This window comes from Phaenicophaeus curvirostris, chromosome 14, assembly GCF_032191515.1.
Source record: "Phaenicophaeus curvirostris isolate KB17595 chromosome 14, BPBGC_Pcur_1.0, whole genome shotgun sequence".
Taxonomy (NCBI): Eukaryota; Metazoa; Chordata; class Aves; order Cuculiformes; family Cuculidae; genus Phaenicophaeus; species Phaenicophaeus curvirostris.
The window spans coordinates 15261649-15279352 of record NC_091405.1 but is presented as its reverse complement, the minus strand read 5'-3'; the positions used below and the strand labels follow the sequence as shown (position 1 = coordinate 15279352).

Sequence of the window (17704 nt, the reverse complement as noted above, 5' to 3'; positions counted from 1 at the left end):
GCCTCAAGCTGCATCAGGGAAGTTTTAGTTTGGGTATTAGGAAATATTACTTCACTGAAAGCGTATCAAGCACTGGAAGAGGCTGCCCAGGGAAGTGGTTGAGTCACTATCCCTGAAGTTGTTTAAAAGATGTGGAGATGTGGCGCTTAGGTAGGGAGATGGGTTCATGGGGGAGTTGGCTTACAGTTGGACTCAATGATTTTGAAGGTCTTTTCCAACCTAAACAATTCTGTGATTTAGACTTCTGGATGAAACAGATGGAAAGTACCTAAAGGGAGGGGGTATACAAAGTACCTAAGGGGGTACCCAAAGGTTACTCAGTCTTGTACTAATCTGTAATATTTTCTACAGGTACCAGGCCATAGGGAAGGAAACCTTTCATAAGGTAAGCAATATACAAAAAGCATTCTGGGCCAGATTATTTTCTTATCTTGATTAAAATACTAAGATCTTTATAAAGTAAATTCATTCAGATCTGATATGTAAAGAAGGCATTGGTGCAGACATTGCATTCTACAGAGCAGCTCATACTGGTTTGTTCAGGTGTGTGATGCTGTGTTTCTGTGCTCTGGGTGTGGATCTCGGCTCAGCAGCAGTAGCGGAAGGTGTCATGCAGGATTAACTAAAAAAAAGGAAAACAAAATTATCAACCCAGCTGGAATGGGATGCGATGTCATCCAGAGGGACCTGGACAAGCTGGAGAAGGAGGGTTGTGCAAGCCTCATGAGATTCACTAAGGCCAAGTGCAAGGTCCTACCCCTGGGTTGGGGCAATCCCTGGTTTCAATACAGGATGGGGGATGATGTGATTGAGAGCTGCCCTGAGGAGAAGGACTTGGGGGTGCTGATTGATGAGAAGCTTGACATGAGCCAGCAAGGTGCGCTCACAGGCCAGAAACCAACTGTGTATCAAAAGCAGCGTGGCCATCAGGGTGAGGGACAGGATTCTGCCCCTCTGTTCCTCTCTTGTGAGGAGAACTCATCTGGAGTATGGTGTCCAATTCTGGAATCCTCAACATAAGAAGGAGATGGAGCTGCTGAAACAGGTCCAGAGGAGGCTACAACGATGATCAGAGGCCTGGAGCACCTTCCATACAAAGACAGGCTGAGAGAGTTGGGGTTGTTCAGCCTGGAGAAGGCTCCGAGTCCCGATTAGCGACCTGCCAGTGCCTGAAGGGGCTACAAGGAAGCTGGGCGAGAGACTGTTCACAAAGGCTTGTAGTGATAGGATAAGGGCCAGTGGGTATAAACTGGAGAGGGACAGATTTAGACTAGACACAAGGAGGAATTTCTCCACTATGAGAGTCGTGAGACCCTAGAACGGGTTTCCCAGGGAAGCCGTGGCTGCCCCATGCCTGGAGGTGTTCAAGGCCAGGCTGGATGGGCCTTGGGCAGCCCGGTCTGGTGGCAGGGCGGGTGGAACGGGGATGGGCTTTTTACGGTCCCTGCTCTATAATTCTACGACTGTCTTCTATAAAATATCCCTGTTTGGAACCGCGGACGCAGGGCAGAGCGGGGCGAGGCGGGCCGGGCCTGTTCCGGGGCCGCTCCCAGCCCCCGTGGCCCGGCAGAGGCTCTGCCGCCGCCGCCGCCGCCGCCGCGCGGGGAGGCCCGCCCCGCCCAGACGCAGGGCCGCGCGGCGCGAGCGACCATTGGCGCGCGCCGGCCCCGCCCCAGCCCGCGCGGGCTGCGATTGGCCGGCCCCGGCCCCGCCTCAGCGGGCGGGGAGCGGCGGGGCCCGGGCGGGCCGGGACGTGCGGCGGGGCGGGCTTTAAAGGGGCCGGCGGCGGGCGGGGCTGGGCCGCGGAGCGGCGGGGCCTGGGCGCGGGTGAGCGAGGGGCTGCGGGCCGGGGCGCGGCGGCGGGCGGGCGGCGCTGAGGGGCGGCTGGGCCCGCGAGGGGCCGCGTGAGCCGCGCTCTGGGGCCGGGCCGGGCCGGGCTGTGCCGGGAGAAACCGGGGCGGCGTGTGTCGTGCTTCGCTGCAGCCCCGCCGCAGCAGCGCCGCTTGCGCTGGGGTGCGGGAAGGGGCGGGGGCCCTTCCCTCCTAGCTAGGGAATAACATACAGTCAGAATCGTTTGGGCTGCAAGGGACCTTAAAGATCATCCCGTTCCAGCCCCCCTGTCATGGGCAGGGACACCTCCCACTAGAAAATGTGTAAATATACATGTAAAAGCTTATATTCTACTCGCCTAAGGAATCATTTTGGTTTCTGAAAAACATTTTGAAACGTGCTGTGTTTCAGGCAGGTGTTGTTTTTGTTGAATTGTTGTAGTGTTGTATTTAACCCCGTGACTCTGACGATAACAGGGAACATTTACACATAAGGAGGAATTTCTTCGCTATTAGAGCGGTGAGGCCCTGGCACAGGTTGCCCAGGGAAGCTGTAGGTGCCCAGTCCCAGGAGGTGTTCAAGGCCGGGTTGGATGGGGCCTCAGGCAGCCTGGTCCGGTACGACATGTCCCTGCCCATCACAGGGGGTTGGAACCAAATGATCTTTAAGGTCCCTTCCAACCCGAACTCTTATATGATTCTATTAAAAAATGTGATATGTGATTTGACAGTAGTTAAAAATGGTAGGAGCAGTCTTTCAGTGGAATATCTAGGATCGAGGAAGAAAGGATGCACAAGAAAAGTACTTCAAATTTTGGGTTTCTTTAATGATGAGTTTGTTTTTTCAAATATTTGATAGTGGTGATGAAGTGCTGTATGAGTTTATGCTTGTTCTGACTACTCTTGTCCACTGTGTACCTTAGTGCTGGTGGCCATCGAGATGAGGCCGTGCTTAGCAGCAGGTGGCTTTCTTGGTCCTGGTGGGTAGGCCCTTAGTGAGGCAGTGCTGTATAGAAGTTAAAAAGACCTTTCTGAGAAGCAGCCGTTGAAATAAGTCTGCATTATGTCTTTTTTAATTGCTGTTGTACTAGAAGAAAAACATTACAGGAAAAGGTATTTATAGTAAGCACATAGGAGGAGTACTGTTTAACACGGTTGCTGTTAATTTTTGTTCTTAAAGGAGCTGGAACTAGTAGGATGTATTACAGAGCAATTCACTTTTAAACCTCCTCGTGGGTGAGGCATTTGCTATGCGCGATGACTGTGTGAAAGGAGACAGAGTGATCGTGTTGAATGTATTTACTCCCTCTTCATAAAATCAGGAGAGTGCATTGCATTCTTTTGGGAAGCTGGTGGCGTTAGGAGTTGCAGCAGTGTAAGCTGCCATGATGGTAGGCACCATGTAGTAGATGTTTGTGTCCCTGTGTAAGACCGAATGACTAAACTGCCTAGAATTTCGCTTGTGACAGTGGAATTTGGCTCTCCTAGTCTGCTGCGGACCTTCTACATAGTGAGAAGTAGGACAGAATCTGACTTAAATGTGCTATTACTTGAATATTTTAATTTTTAATGAATCTTGTGATTAACGTGGGCTAGTAAGTTCTGAGGTGAAGGCATTAGAGAGCATGAGCAGGGGCAGAGAAACTTCCTGTACTGATATAAGCCCCTGCTCCCATGTAGCATAGCTAGAAGGAGCGAGTGTGGTTCAAAATAAATCCTAAACCACCTTGAAAGACTTTTTAAACAATCCCTCTCTGGGGAGCTGGTAGTCTGGGGTTATTAGTTGCCGTCATAAATAGTATTTTAACAGGTGGATGAGAGTGGAGGCGCTTTAACAGTAAGTTTAGGACACCACCATGTATCACTTATTATTGGCAGACAATTGATAAAAAAATCTCTGTACAGGAGAAGCTTTAGAAGTTATTCTGTCATTTAACTAGAAATAAAGTAATGTTTTATTTGGAGATATAAATTGCTCCTAATAGCTTGCAAATAGACATGTCTGTAATGAATACCTTCTCAACAAAGCCGGAAGTGTACTGAGATGCATAGCTCCATTCTGAAAGGTGTTGTCAGTGACTGAACCCTATCTAGCACCAGTTGTCAAGCTTCTAGGTCAGTTCCCTGTTTCACTGGTAATAGTTTAGGCTGGCTTTTATGTACATACCTCTTTTTTTTTTTTTTTTGTCTTGCTCAGCTCCTGTATCTTGTACATCTCGTTTTGGTATAATGCAATTTATATTGCCTAGCCTTAAAAGAATCACCAACCTAACCCAAACAAACAAAGAAAAGAGTCCCACTCCAAGCCCATAATCACTCCACATTTCAGCTAATTGTTTTCTAACCTATACCTTGGCTTCCAGCACTTTTCTGTCTTGTCAAAGCCATAGCACTCAGGTGTTCTCTTTGTGCGTCAGTTCCTCACCCTCTAGTTACATTGAAGTTTCCCGAGGAAGTATCTTGTACCTTCCTAGCCTAGCGTCTTGTTGTCTTGCTTAGTTTGGGTGAGTTTCATGGGAGAGAAAAAGCCTGTGGCGTAGCCCTCTGCTTTCCAGACAGTAGATGGGGAAAAGTGAAAACATCTCCCTGCTGTCAGAGGGCATGCCCAGTGCGGTAGCAGTGTCCTGACTCTAAGTGGCTTAGAATGATGCAAGGCTCTCTGGCTGCTGAAGAGGGAAAATATCTGGAGGAATTATGTACTGGAATGTTTGAGATTATTTTGGGGTAGGAGAATTAATTTGTTTTCATCACTTTTTCTGAATGATTTAGGGGGAGAAAAAAAAAAAGGGAGAGTGAGACAACTAAGGACATACTTAGTAGATGACACACTGAAATTCAGGTACTGCTGGGATCCTTGTTATCGAACTGCTGATCTAAATAGCGTTATGCTTAGTGCTCATAATGAAATCGTTAAATAAGCTACAGAAAAACTTGTGTGTTCTGTGGCTTTGTCTGTTCCTGGTTGTATTCCAATGCAGATGAAAACAAAATGACACATACATGATGCAAATTTGATGGGAGGATCGTCTCTTTCAGTGGGAATGACAGAGGTCTTTTCAAACTAAAGTGCTTCAGAAACATGTGAAGTCAGCAGTGGATGTGAGGGGCAACACATAAGCATAACTACAAGTGTAAGCCATTGTAGTTATGATTCATACATAAAAATTATTTCATAGACAAATACGTTATTGTCTGTTGTCTACTGTGTAATAGAGCTTTGGCTGTTTTAACTACTGTCAGTCTTTCCTATGATAAGTTTTCTTCTGAAGTTACAAGTATAAAGCTGTCTGTGTAATTGGATCTGAATCCTGTTTATATTTAGTCCTGTTTATCTGTTAGAATGTATAATCATTCTGTGTATATTAGGGTACAAATCGGAGAGGCCTGAGGACACTAAAGACACTGAAAAGTTCCAGTCCTTTATTTGGAGTACACGTTATGAACCCTTTCTGGAGCATGTCTACAAGTTCTGTGCGCAAGGTAGGTAATCACTGAATGGATGCTGTGAAGTATTAACATGAATTGATGGGCAGCAGTGGTTACGGAAAGAAACATCAGATGATCTACAAATACAGTTGGAATGTGTTTTATCCTGAGGACTGTGGTCATCTTCAATAAAAGTGTAAGCTAACTTTAAGCTGCAGTAACTGCAATGTGCCTGTGGATGGAGCCTACTGTAGAATTTGTTGACTTTTCTTATCTGAAGAATCTTTAAGTAGGAAAGATCAAACAACCTTGTTCACATGTCTGAGACACTTGTTTCTGAGTCAATGGCTATGCACTGAGATAATGTGTAGAAAGATTTTGAGGTCTGTGCATAGTAGCAGTCATCAATTAAGTAGAAAAAGGTTTTTTGCTTGTTTTTTTCTTTTTTTTACATGAAACACAACACAGACATAGAGAGGTTGTTGTAGCAAAACTGTTAAAACTGGGCTTGATATCACTGCCAAATGGTGGTTCTCCTACCATGAAAATGGGCTGTATGATCAGTTCCAAGTGGGATGTTGGTGTCTTAAGTGCAGGCAGGAGGTGAAACACATGAAACTGTCTGTAGGAAGTTCTTCATTTCAGCTTTACTGCAGTACTTTTAAAGACTCTCTGAAGTCTTTCAGTGTGAGGATGCTTGTCAGTGGAAGTGATTTATCTTTGTGTACTGTGTTCTAGAAATAGAACTTCTAAGCTGATGTTACATACATTTATTTAGAAACTGGAACCAGAGAGTAAGCCTCCTTAAGCATTCATCCTAATCTGCAGACTTCCTATCCAGCATTGATTACTTCTGTACTTGTAGGCTAGATTGGATTGAGTAAAGGTCTAATTAAAAGCAAAACCCAAAGAGGCACCACTCCCAGGCAGCAGAGCACTTAAACCCGAGATATGTTTCATCGACCAAACTTGTAATTAGCAAGGCTGGGTTTCAGAGGCCTATAATCTCATGGTTCTCTTTTCATCTAGCAGAGACCTGAAGCTGAAGAGAAAGCTTTGAGTGGAGAGGTGCGAACCAGTCCCCTACGAGCCTCTACAAAGAAACAGTTGCCTTCTATTCCAAAGAATGCTGTGCCAATAACCAAGCCTGCTTCACCTGCCACATCATCCCAATCGACAAATGGAACACATGCTTCTTATGGGCCTTTTTATTTGGAATATTCCCTCCTTGCAGAATTGTAGGTTTTTACTTTTTTGTCGTTTTATAGATCACTGGGCTTATGCTTCAGTGGGAAGAAATGTGCAGGGATCTAGTACTTGCATGGTGTCTTTGCCTTAGTCTGTGAAAAAGGTGATAATTGAAGTTCTACAAAAGTCTTTCTGGAGCAGCAGTGTCCATTTCTTGAGGCAGCAGGGGAGACGAAAATGAATTGAGATTTTAAGGGGTGTGTTTAGAAGTGATTTTCTGTGTTACTGTATTTCTCAGTCTTCAAATAAACACATTTTGGGTTTAGGTATCCTAGCCGGTTATTGTAATGGCTTTTTGGTCAGAAATAACAATTTTTTGAAATGAGTATTAAAATGCAAACACACAGATGTCAAGTGGGAAGATGGTTATGAATGTATGGTATTGTCTATTGGAGTTATTTGGGAGCTTCCTGTCAGTTGTTACATGGAACCCTTGAACGCTGGCCAATATGGTTTATTAAATTGGTATTAAGAAGACTGTATCCTTTCCTGTCTTTCAGTGATATTTAACATGAAACTTATCAGGGAGGACTTAGTGTGATTTAAATAGCTTTCTTTGGATCAGTAGCATTTGGTACAATCTAGTGATTTGTAGACTGCTATGGGAGCATACAGATCCCTGTTTGCAAAAGTTTCTAGTTATATAAACTTAATCAACTGTTCTACAAAGCTGACGGGAATTCCTCTGTAATAGACATATTGGATTCTCAAGTATGTAGTTTTGGAATTAAATCCCTGGAGTCCTTATGTAACGCTAAGTCTCAGTTCCGACCCTGACTTGATTCAGGAAAGATGTTTTTCTTCTGCAGCATGCAAATATATATTTATATTATAATGTAAACTTTAGTTCAACAAATTTATTAGCAGGGAAATAATAATTAATATTACAGAAATAATAAGTGGAGACCTGTGTTAATATTTTTCTTTAAGATTACTCTGTATTTGTGAAAACATATTTATTGTATTTGTGAAAGTCCAATTTAATGGGTCTGTTTGCCAAGTAACTTGAAAACCAAGGAAGTGAATTATTTGGTTAATCATTTATAGTTTTCAGTAGACCCTGCACACTATACAACTACAGCCGGTTAAACTTACTAGCAGCTTCTTGTGTTCATTGATTTGAAAATTAATAAAACTGCTACATTTTGTCCTAGTAGCACTGTTGATTATCAGATGGACTTACCTGAAAGGCAAAGGGAGAGGCAGAAACTCTTAATGCATTGGTTGTTGATGACTGAGGATAGCAACTGGGTTATCATTGCAAGAAGTGAGGTAGCAAACAAATGCAAGTTTAGGAAAATCACTTGCCCCCTCCTGTTAATGAGATGCCTGGAATCACTCGATCCAGATCTCTAATATATCCTGCCTCTTGACTGTCCTTTTTATTCTCTGTTACTTTTTGTCAGTTGCCATTGTGATTTCTGTTTGACCTGCAGCGTAGTCTCATGTAAAACCGCAAAACTACTTGTTCAAAATCAAAGTTAGAGCTTTGATCAGATTTCAGAATTAACTACAATTGACTGCAAATCTGCATTCAAAATTACTTAATTGCATTTCTTTTCTTTACTCTGAATCCGGTTACTCACTAGGTAAGGTAGAAATGTTGGCATTGACATGCATTGAATGCATCTACTCGGGGAAGAACTTATTTCTACTTCTCTACTTAAAGTTTTATCAGGAGAAATAATGTTTCCTGTTAGTAACTCTTAAATGGAGGTGTAGGAAAAGCAAGAGTTAAAAAGTCTAAGATTTGCCTAATTTTCTGCCATCTTTTTATGCCTGTAGGAGTTGATTTTACATTTCTGAAGAAGTCCTCTGTTAAGCTATTGATAGTACCTTCTGGGTTTGCTGTTGTCAGCTTCCTGACGATTTAGTGTCAATTTCACAGTTTTGTGATGATTTAGTGTATTTGCGGAGCTGTTCTAAATGCTGATTCTAATTGCAGTACCATGGTTGTAAAGCAGAAGTTGCCAGGTGTCTACGTGCAGCCATCTTACCGATCAGCATTAAGTAAGTCAAGTTTAAACATTTAAAATTTCTTTTATATATATATATGTTTTAAATTCTTTCACTCAAGCAAACTTTCTCACTTGCAGTGTGGTTTGGTGTAATATTCATAAGACATGGACTCTACCAGGATGGTGTGTTTAAATTTACTGTCTATATTCCTGATAATTACCCAGATGGAGACTGCCCGGTAAGTGGTTGTGTATGTCTCCGTTTTTTCTTGTTTTCTGGTGTTTTAAGTTTAACTTTTTGTTAAAGCTATTATACCAGCTACATTCCCATTTCCTTGAATTTTTGTTTCAGCTGGCTAGGTTCATTTGTGATGTCTTGTAGATGCTTCCTAACATCTGTGGAGGAATCATATTACTGTGGTCACTGAAGCTGGGGTAGCATGAACTTGCTGAGGTTAGATGCATTAGAATATTAAGTAATCAACCAGCTCTTGATCTGCTGCTTACTTGGTAAAGAAGTTAAGGTTGAAATGGTTAAAGTAGATTCCAAATTCTGAGTAGTGATACAATGAAACATAAAATCCAGACACTTGTACTATGCTGTAGTGCTGCAGGATTTCTTGCCCATCTCTCTTCTAAATCACAGTGAAAGAAAGAACTTGAAGAGAAAATTGGCGAAATAAAGGGAGAGGGAGATAGTACAGTGTTACCTTCCATTTCTGCTTTCTCTTTTGAGAGAAAAATATTCAAGTTATTACATCGTTTAAAATGAAAACCAAAAATCTTGTGGCAATCTGGCTCACCAGAGCAGAGCAGCCAGCCCTCTTGGCCCGATTTCTTTAAGAGGAAGATTGGGGAACAGGTGTGTGCAACTGCTGTAGCTGAGGAGGAGTTGTTATTTGAGGAAGGTGTCTGCTTGGTGTCAAGTTTTGTGTAAAGCTCTTGTCTGTAAAAGGACAGAACTAGTAGGAAACGGATTCATTCAGATACTAGATTAGTATTTCACATACAGCTGTTATGGCATAAGGCTTTAAAACTTTCCTGTTGAAATGTAAGTTTTCTTTTGGAAGAGTGCATGGACACCAGAGGAAATGAGCTGTATAGAACTGAAGACACCATGGTGTCACTGCACAGGTTACTTAAAAATGTGTAGGCTAAACAAGTATTGATTATAGCTCAAGTATGTGAAAAGCTTTCAGTCACAAATAGCTAAACCAGAAAAACTCCTTTTATCTGATCTTATCTAATATTATTACCTGTGTTGGCAGTAGTGCTTTTGTAGTTAGCAGGATTAGTTTCCTGATTTATTGATAAGCAGTGAGAGAGGACAAGACCCTGCATGTAGCGTGGATGTCTTGGGTTACAGTTTCACAGTTAGTGTAAATCACTTCAGGTTGCTTTCTTTTAATACTGTAACGATTAATTAGTATTCAAAAGCAACGTCTGACTGACCTTCACCCTGTGGTTTTAACATAAGAATTGAAATTGTCATCATTAATTTCTTTTTTCTAATGCAGCGCTTGGTTTTCGATCTGCCTGTCTTCCATCCGCTGGTAGATCCCTTATCTGGTGAACTGGATGTGAAAAGAGCATTTGCAAAATGGAGGTTAGTGGTAACATGTTGGTGTATAATTTGCAAGTAGATTGTCCCCTTTCTTCATTGTATGTTGTTCTTTTTAGGCGAAATCATAATCACATATGGCAAGTGTTAATGTATGCTCGCAGAGTCTTCTACAAGATTGATACAACTAGTCCTCTGAACCCTGAGGCTGCAGTGCTGTGAGTATCTTTCATACATATAGACATGGTCACTTAAGAGTTTTTTTGCTTAGAGGTGCAGAAACAAGAATTTTGTAAAACTGTTTCAGTTCATGGGCTCTGCCTCTAGAGTTGATTGCCCTAGGAGCTGAAGTGGAGGCTTTGCAAGATCTGTGGCTTTAGAGAAAACTTGTGCCTTCTTGCAGTTACTTAACATTACTTCCTTCTCTACTGTAGGTATGAAAAAGATATTCAGCTGTTCAAAAGTAAGGTGGTGGACAGTATTAAACTATGCAGCAGTCATTTATTTGATCAGCCCAAAATAGAGGATCCCTATGCAATCGTGTAAGTACCGTGAGCAGATTAACCGTGTCCAGATGTTTTGAGAACAAGTTTTGGTATAGTTGTTGGTTTGAAGCCTTTCTCTGCTAACTTGATGGAACTGTTTTATCTTAGATTTATAGCAATGCTTTGAATATTCCTTCCCTCATTTGCTCCTGTTTATGATTGAGTGAATCTTACATATAGTCAGACACTTGTGTTTAAGGGTTTGGCACCAAGACTTTAAAAAAAAAAACAAACCCAAAACCGAACCAAGAAAAACAACCAAAAAAAACCCCCACAACAAACCAAAGAAACCTGAAGAAAGCCTCAAACAAATAAATGACCAAACAAAAGCCCCAAAACACCCCACCTCCCTTACGCACACACACCCATGGAGTAAATATTGTTTTCAGGCTTTCCTGAATTCAATTTGCATGACTGTAGCTTTTGTCATGCTTTTAAAATACCTTTAAGCTTGACAGCATGGGGGATGGAACAGCTGGCTCTGAAGTGAATGAGAGCCATATTCCATGCAGCACCTGCTGAATCGCTAGTTCTCATCACAAGCAAAATGAAAACTTAAATATTTCTTGCTGAAAAGATCCACTCAGACTTTTAGTTTACTTGAAATTCAACAAACTAAATTAAGGAAAATTGCTGCTTTGTCCTCCATCCTTGCTGTAGTTTGCAAAAATGCAAAGTAAGAGAGAATTATGTTTTCTCCGTAGTTTTTCTCCATGGAATCCAGCTATACATGAGGAAGCTAGAGAGAAGATGTTGACTCAAAAGGTAGGCGTGAAATCCAGATGCTCGCTATACTGTGGGTTTATTGGCTGATATGGAAGGAAAGGTTCTGTGTTTCTTTGTGATGAACATGAACTAAGCAGACATTATTCCACACCTATTCTCCAACAGCAGGCATGCCAAAACTGATTCAGTCTCCTAACTAAGTAGTTACGTCACTGTTCTCACTTCAGCATGTTCAGTTGAATCATTTAGCCAGCTAGAAAGCTTTGTTAGCGCAGTGGTTGGCACGCTTGACAGATTTTTTTGTTTTAGGGAGGGGAGGAGGGGAAGGCTGACTGCCTATTAGCTTGTCCTGTGCTTATTGTGGCCATTACAATTTCTGTCTAACCTGACAGGCCCCAACTTCTTTCTTCTCTTCTGTTGAGAGACACTTTGTTAGTGAATCAAAGCTTCAGGGCTCTCTTCTCATCCCAAACTTTTTCAAGCAGCACATCTTTGAGGATGCATATTAATGTCTTTTTAAGTGAAAACTAACATCTTCAGTAACTGTTGTATGTATGGTGTGTCAGTCGCTGGAGTAGTTTGATAGCAGGAGTGGCCAAACTTCTGTGCCTTAGGAGATTTTTTTTTTTTTTTTTCCTGAAATGTTGGTGTACTCCAGCTTTTCCATCTTCTTAAGCCCTGGGCTCGTGTTCATTACCTATGTAATTCTGATGCCTTTGACATAATTAGGCCATTCTAGAACTGCAGCCCAGGAAAGACTGTGTAATGTTCCAGTTCCCTGCTGAGCACATGGATTTGCTAGACAGTGTCCTATGTGCAGCGTGTGATGGGCAGGTGCTACTCTGCCAAGTACAAGCCTAACTCGTCCCTCCTGTTTGCTGTTATCTGATGTGTTACAGCAGTTCTGTCAGGCAGCATCACCTCTTAACACAAAACATGGGGAGGACAGAAGAAGTGCAAGTTCAGTTTTCTTGCTGACTTAATTTACTTTGTCAGGCAAAAGGCTTTCCATAGTGTGACAAAGTCTGCTAATGTGGTTATCGTTTTCTAGAACTTGATGCATCATTCCAGGTTTAATGTAGTAGGCATAAAGATGATCTCATGAGCCTGTAGCAGTGTGGAGGCAGGGCTGGTTCCCAGTATGCAAAAAAAGCCTGCAAGCTCTTCTGCTTCTTTGACCTGCTAGAGTAGGTATATAATTTATTCATCTTCCTAAACAACTTCAGATTTACAGATGCTTGGAGTTAAATCTTTCCCCCTCAGCTTGAAGATTTTTTTGTCTTCTGAATTGCAGTAGTCAGTCTCAAATGTTCATTGCCTTGTGTTGGATAGAAATAGTTACTGTTCAAGTGTTTAGCTGTGATAACAGCTCAGGGAAGGACCATCCTCAGAAAACATAAAGAAACTCCATGGTATAACGAATGTATCAGTTGCTGCTTTGCCATGTTAATTTGATTTCAGACACCTTCAGTGGGGTGGAGGACTCCTCTGCGATAAGCACAGCATCGCAAGGTCATGTGCTACAGTTACAGTATTAGGTTAATGACAGAAATGTTTGTAATCACAGAATTGTTTGGGTTGGAAAAGACCTTTAAGATCATCAAGTCCAACCGTAAACCTAACGCTCCACTAAACCATGTCTCTAAGTCCACCACTAAACCATGTCTCTAAGCACCACATCTGAGTCTTTTAAGCACCTCCAGGTATGGTGACTCCACCACTTCCCTTGGCAGCTTCCCGTGCTTGACAAGCCTTTTAATGAAGTAATATTTCCTAATATCCAATCTAAATCTCGCGTGGTGCAACTTGAGGCCATCTCCTCTTGTTCTATCCCTCATTACCTGGGAAGAGAGACCAACACCCACCTCGCTACAACCTCCTTTAGGGTAGCTGTAGAGAGCGATGAGATCTCCTCTCATCCTTCTTTTCTCCAGACTAAACAGCCCCAGTTTCTTCAGCTGTTCCTTGTAAGACTTGTGCTCCAGCGCCCTCGTTGACCTGTCTTTCTGTAGAACCAGGGAGTTTGGTAGATAGCAGGACTATGGTGCTGGGCTGTGGCCTTCAAGCAAAAGGCATTATTCAAAGAGTATCTTTAAATCTGTATGATATGATGGCGTAGCAGCACACGAGCCAAGTCATCAAAACCCTCTTGTAATGTCAGGGTAGGTCTACAGATGCCACACACATTCACAGAAATTAAACCAACAGCCATTTTACTGTTTCTCTTTGGGGACAGGAGATGATAGCAATGTATTTGCCAAAGGTAAAATGGATGGGGATGGACTGAAGAGGGTTTGGGGTACTTAATAATTCTGACTTGAACTTTCTTCTGCCTAGAAGCCAGAAGATCAGCAATGCAAAAGCATGCATGTTTCTGGCCTGTCATGGGTAAAGCCTGGCTCAGTTCAGCCTTTCAGCAAAGAAGAGAAGACAATGCCTACTTAGCTCTTCTGGACTATGGTGCACTAAACACTTTCTGTGGGTGGAGGGAATGTAACGGAGGGAGAAACAGCAAAGCAGCAGTTTCCTTCTTGACTACGGATTATTAAAAAATGAATGGTAGCAGTGACTCCGGTAAATGTGTTGAATGGATTTCTGACTCTTAATGTTTTACATATGCATTAGGTTTTAAAGGCTTGCCTGGAGTTTGGAAGTCTCTATTTGAACACTACAGTACTTCAACCTGAAGACTGTTTAGGGTGGGTAATTCCTCAGGGCTCTGAAATGCCTGGAGGTTTTGGGTTGATTTCTAAGCTTTTATTTTTTTTCCTCCAGAAATAGCAATTTTTTAAGAAAATATTAAATTGCTGGCAGAAATATTAGCATTGGAAATATGATGCCAGAGGCAAGCTGTGTTCATGTAAACTAATATAGCAGAGTTAAACACTATATTTAATGGTTTTAAATACTTTCGTTTCTATTGTAAATATGTTAGGATTTGAAATTGTAAATAGATGGTTCATCAACTCCATTTAGCACTTTCCAGAGGTAAAGCTGGGGATGATGTACGATGTATTATTGATTTGTAAATGGATATTGTCACTAAAGCACATGTTAGTCCAATGGGGTAAAAGCAGAATGTCAGGATTGTTAGACTTTTATTACATAAACACTAAAATAAAAGGTTTTAATGGTGGTCTCTTAAGCTAATAAAATCTTAGAGGTTTTTATGTTCCCTAGGTGTCTAGGGGATTATGTAGGATAGCTTGACTAATGTGTGTTAATAGTGACATCTTGAAATAAAAAGAAACTGTGTTCTAGCATTTGTCCCTCTGTCTCTATCATTGATGTTTAGCAAAGACTGGAACAGAAATGGAAGCACCTGGTTGCATCTCTGCTTGCCTGCATGTGTACTGAGGCTGTTAGCTGGAGAACAGGATGTTACATACTAAAGAGATGGGATAAATACAGTTTTTCTACTCTACAGGGAAACCTTTCTAAAGCAGGTGTGAACTCAGGACAGTCTTTTACTTTTCACAAGGGTCTTCCTAATGTCATAGCCTAGCATAATGCCTTATTCCAACCTAAAGGGATTTTCCTATCAAAACCTGCAATATTAATCCTTTGCAGTTGGGCTGCTTTTTCTTTGGCTCCTCATACCCATGCTGATGGCATTAATGCAAAATGAACTGTTTAAAAAGTAGTAGTAGTGACTACATATTTAAACATGGTGTGGTGTTTGGGGAGGATGAGCAGTGTGTTCTGGGTTTTGTGGAATTTTTTTGTCTTTTGCTTTTATTTGACCAGCTAAGTCCACTTGTCATATACCAACCTTTACCCATTTCCTTTGAGAACAACTGCCACTTAGCCCGTGAGGGAGTACACAAAGACTTCACAAGTAATATGCTATCAAATACCAAATGTTTAATTTAACATACTGTTAAGGATGACTTGAGTGGTTTCTATGCAGCAATTAACATTGTATAGAATAAGTACTTACTCTGGGCTAGGTCATGTTGAAATCTTAATGTATGATGTTGCTTTAGACCTTTTAAAGCTTGTGCCTTTGAGATGCAGGTGTTTCCTGGGGGTGCCTGGAATTCCGGTTTAGACAGAAGAACACAGAGAGCGTGCAGAGAGCAAAGATCCTCTTCAAGGCAGAGAAAGAAGGCATCCAAAGGTATGTTTCTTGGGGCTACTCCTTCCTCTTTAACTCCCCTCTACTTATGAAATGTCTGTTACAGGACCTAGGTTCTTAACTAATGCTAAAATGTTCTTTCTAAACCTTAGCATATCTGTTCATACTTGGTGTAATATAAGAGATATAATTTGCGTGTCTCCTTAAGCAAATTAGAAGTTAAATGATATATTACTAACCAGGTGCTTCTGAATTGAACTTTTGTACCTTTCTGAAAGCTCTTGCTAACTCTTTATATGCGAGGTAAGGGTCTATGTGAAACTGAAGGTTCTGGCAGGCTTTGCTCATGGGTAGTACTACAGCAGGATTTTAAGATATTTAATGGCTTTAAATGTGCTGTGTTGTAAACTGTATTGAAAGCAGTGGTTGAGTGCAGGTATTCCAAATGGACACTTCTGCTAAGGTGAGTCAATCTCTGGGTGAGATGTCTGTGACTTGGTATAATGTCGTAGGGCAGTTAACTAGAAGTAAACTCTGTTTCTGCTCTCTTAAACACAAATCAGTCTCTAGCTAAGATCTCAATCCAACTTTGTTATGAAGCAGAGAAGTGTTTAGGCAGTGGCATTTAGGAAACTATTGCCTTTGTAAAATAGGGGTTTGAAATTTAATTTTTCAGCCTTGCGAGGTAAGGACTGTCATTCTTATGCTGCGTTGCCAACCACAGAAGCTGTCTGGCCCCACTCTGTTGGTGAGGGGGGATCCTGTGGGCCAGGGGGCTGAGCGCCTGCCCTCATGCATTGCACGGGCAGGGAAAACGCGGGCTGGCCACAACCTCCTGGGCTACCTGGTTGCCTGCGTGCAGCTCTGTGGGCCCCACACAGCTCTGCAGAGAGCTCCTCGCTTCATATACCAGCACAGATATGGTCTCTTGGGGATCTTAGTTGAAGAGGTCCAAGAGCACTTCCTGCCCTTGTGGAGAAGGGTGAGTGATCTCACTGCTGATCTGCTCTTTGGAGAGGGAGGGGGAGCGGGAGGTGGTAGTGGTGGAACCAGTGTCTTGCTCAACCTCTGTCTTGTACCAGAAGAAAAGCTACTTGGCAGTGCAGGACAAAGCTGTAGCAGCAGCTGCACTTGTGGGACTTAAGTAATTTTCAACTTCAAGGATTTTCAAAATACTTGGTAGAACCAAAGGCTGCAGAACTACCATATTGCAGAGCAAAGGACCTGAGCGGTTGTGCACATAGGTGGGGGTTTTGTTGCTCTTTACTTTTTCTTGCTGCTCATGCAGCTGATTGCTACGTAACAAAACTTAACACTGTTTCTGTTAAGGGGCTCTTGTGTGAAGCAGAAAATAGGCCTAGCTTATGGCTGAGTGCAAGTGCCGCTGGGTGGGGAGAACTGGAGTGTTGACTTGTAATGTGATCGTTCCTCTCTATTTTTATGATTATTCAGAAGCCTTTGTAACAAATCACTGACTTGCAAATTTCCTAAGCCTCTTAGGTGAAGGGCTTGTGTAGAAGTTCAATCCTTTCTAATCCTAGATGCTCTTTCATCTCAGCTGCAGCAGGGCAGACACAGCATTTAATTCCTGCTGCTGTGAAGAGCAGGAAGTGACAGTATCCCCACACCTGCTGTTGGTGTTGGGGAGTCTTAAACAGGGAGAAAATGCTGGTACTTGTTACCTAATGTCAGCTCAGATGTGGCTGCTGCCATTTGATTTGTCCAGTTGTTGCTGGGGTTTACAAAACTCCACTGTTAAAGGTCAGTCAAACCATTGACAAGGAATGAGAGAGTGATGCAGTAAAAATGTCTTGAAATACATGTTCTGTGTCTTTTAAAAGCATGTTTCCATTCTAGGTTCCCCCCTTTGGAAGCCCTCTGTTGAAGTAGCTCTTACAGCATTTGTTTCAAAACAAATTGTGCCTCTGTTATTCACAACTTGGTTTCAAATAGGGATAGAAACAATAAAAGCTGCTGCTACTTGGTGCCGGGAGACACCGGGGGAAAACCAGGTTGTAGGTAGCTGTACAAATACAGTACGTGGCTGTACCTGTGGCCAAAACGGTTCCTGCATATTCAGAATGCTTAGAAATGTACCTAGTTTAGTTCAAATAGTAGTAGAGAGGCCACCCTCGCAGCGCCGGGAGCCGGTGGCTGTGCCGGGTGAGGCTCCCGCAGGAAGGCGGCTCTGGGCACTGTCCCAGCACAGGCTCTGTCCTGCCAAGTTCTGGCGGAGCAATGGGAGGAAACACATTTAGTGCAAACACGATGACTAAACTGGGACACGAGTAAATCTTTCTCCTTGTTGCGTCACTAATGAGTGTGGTAATTCC

At 42.4% G+C, this 17704-nt stretch overlaps 1 protein-coding gene across 5 annotated transcripts; it reads left to right on the top strand.

The window, feature by feature from the left end:
- Positions 1-4814: 4814 nt before the first annotated feature.
- AKTIP (AKT interacting protein) lies at positions 4815-14556 on the top strand. Of its 5 annotated transcripts, none has more exons than XM_069868276.1 (10): positions 4815-4928; positions 5196-5309; positions 6288-6493; positions 8449-8513; positions 8600-8700; positions 9979-10067; positions 10142-10240; positions 10457-10564; positions 11272-11332; positions 13634-14556. In XM_069868276.1, exons 2-10 carry the CDS (start codon positions 5268-5270, stop codon positions 13736-13738), a joined length of 876 nt encoding a protein of 291 aa, XP_069724377.1. In that variant the 5' UTR covers positions 4815-4928; positions 5196-5267; the 3' UTR covers positions 13739-14556. The 5 variants fall into 5 exon arrangements, with proteins under 5 accessions (XP_069724377.1, XP_069724378.1, XP_069724376.1 ...); XM_069868277.1 differs by lacking the exon at positions 13634-14556 and adding an exon at positions 12755-12921 and having other exon boundaries at positions 4818-4928; positions 6285-6493; XM_069868275.1 differs by having other exon boundaries at positions 4819-4928; positions 6285-6493.
- The last annotated feature ends 3148 nt before the right edge of the window (positions 14557-17704 follow it).

Excerpts from the sequence above, each read along its gene's own strand:
- AKTIP (XM_069868273.1), top strand. The coding sequence starts at position 5,268 with ATGAACCCTTTCTGGAGCATGTCTACAAGTTCTGTGCGCAAG. Across the intron at positions 6,494-8,448 it reads TATTCCCTCCTTGCAGAATT|TACCATGGTTGTAAAGCAGA; the intron begins GTAGGTTTTTAC and ends TTCTAATTGCAG. Across the intron at positions 10,068-10,141 it reads AGAGCATTTGCAAAATGGAG|GCGAAATCATAATCACATAT; the intron begins GTTAGTGGTAAC and ends TGTTCTTTTTAG.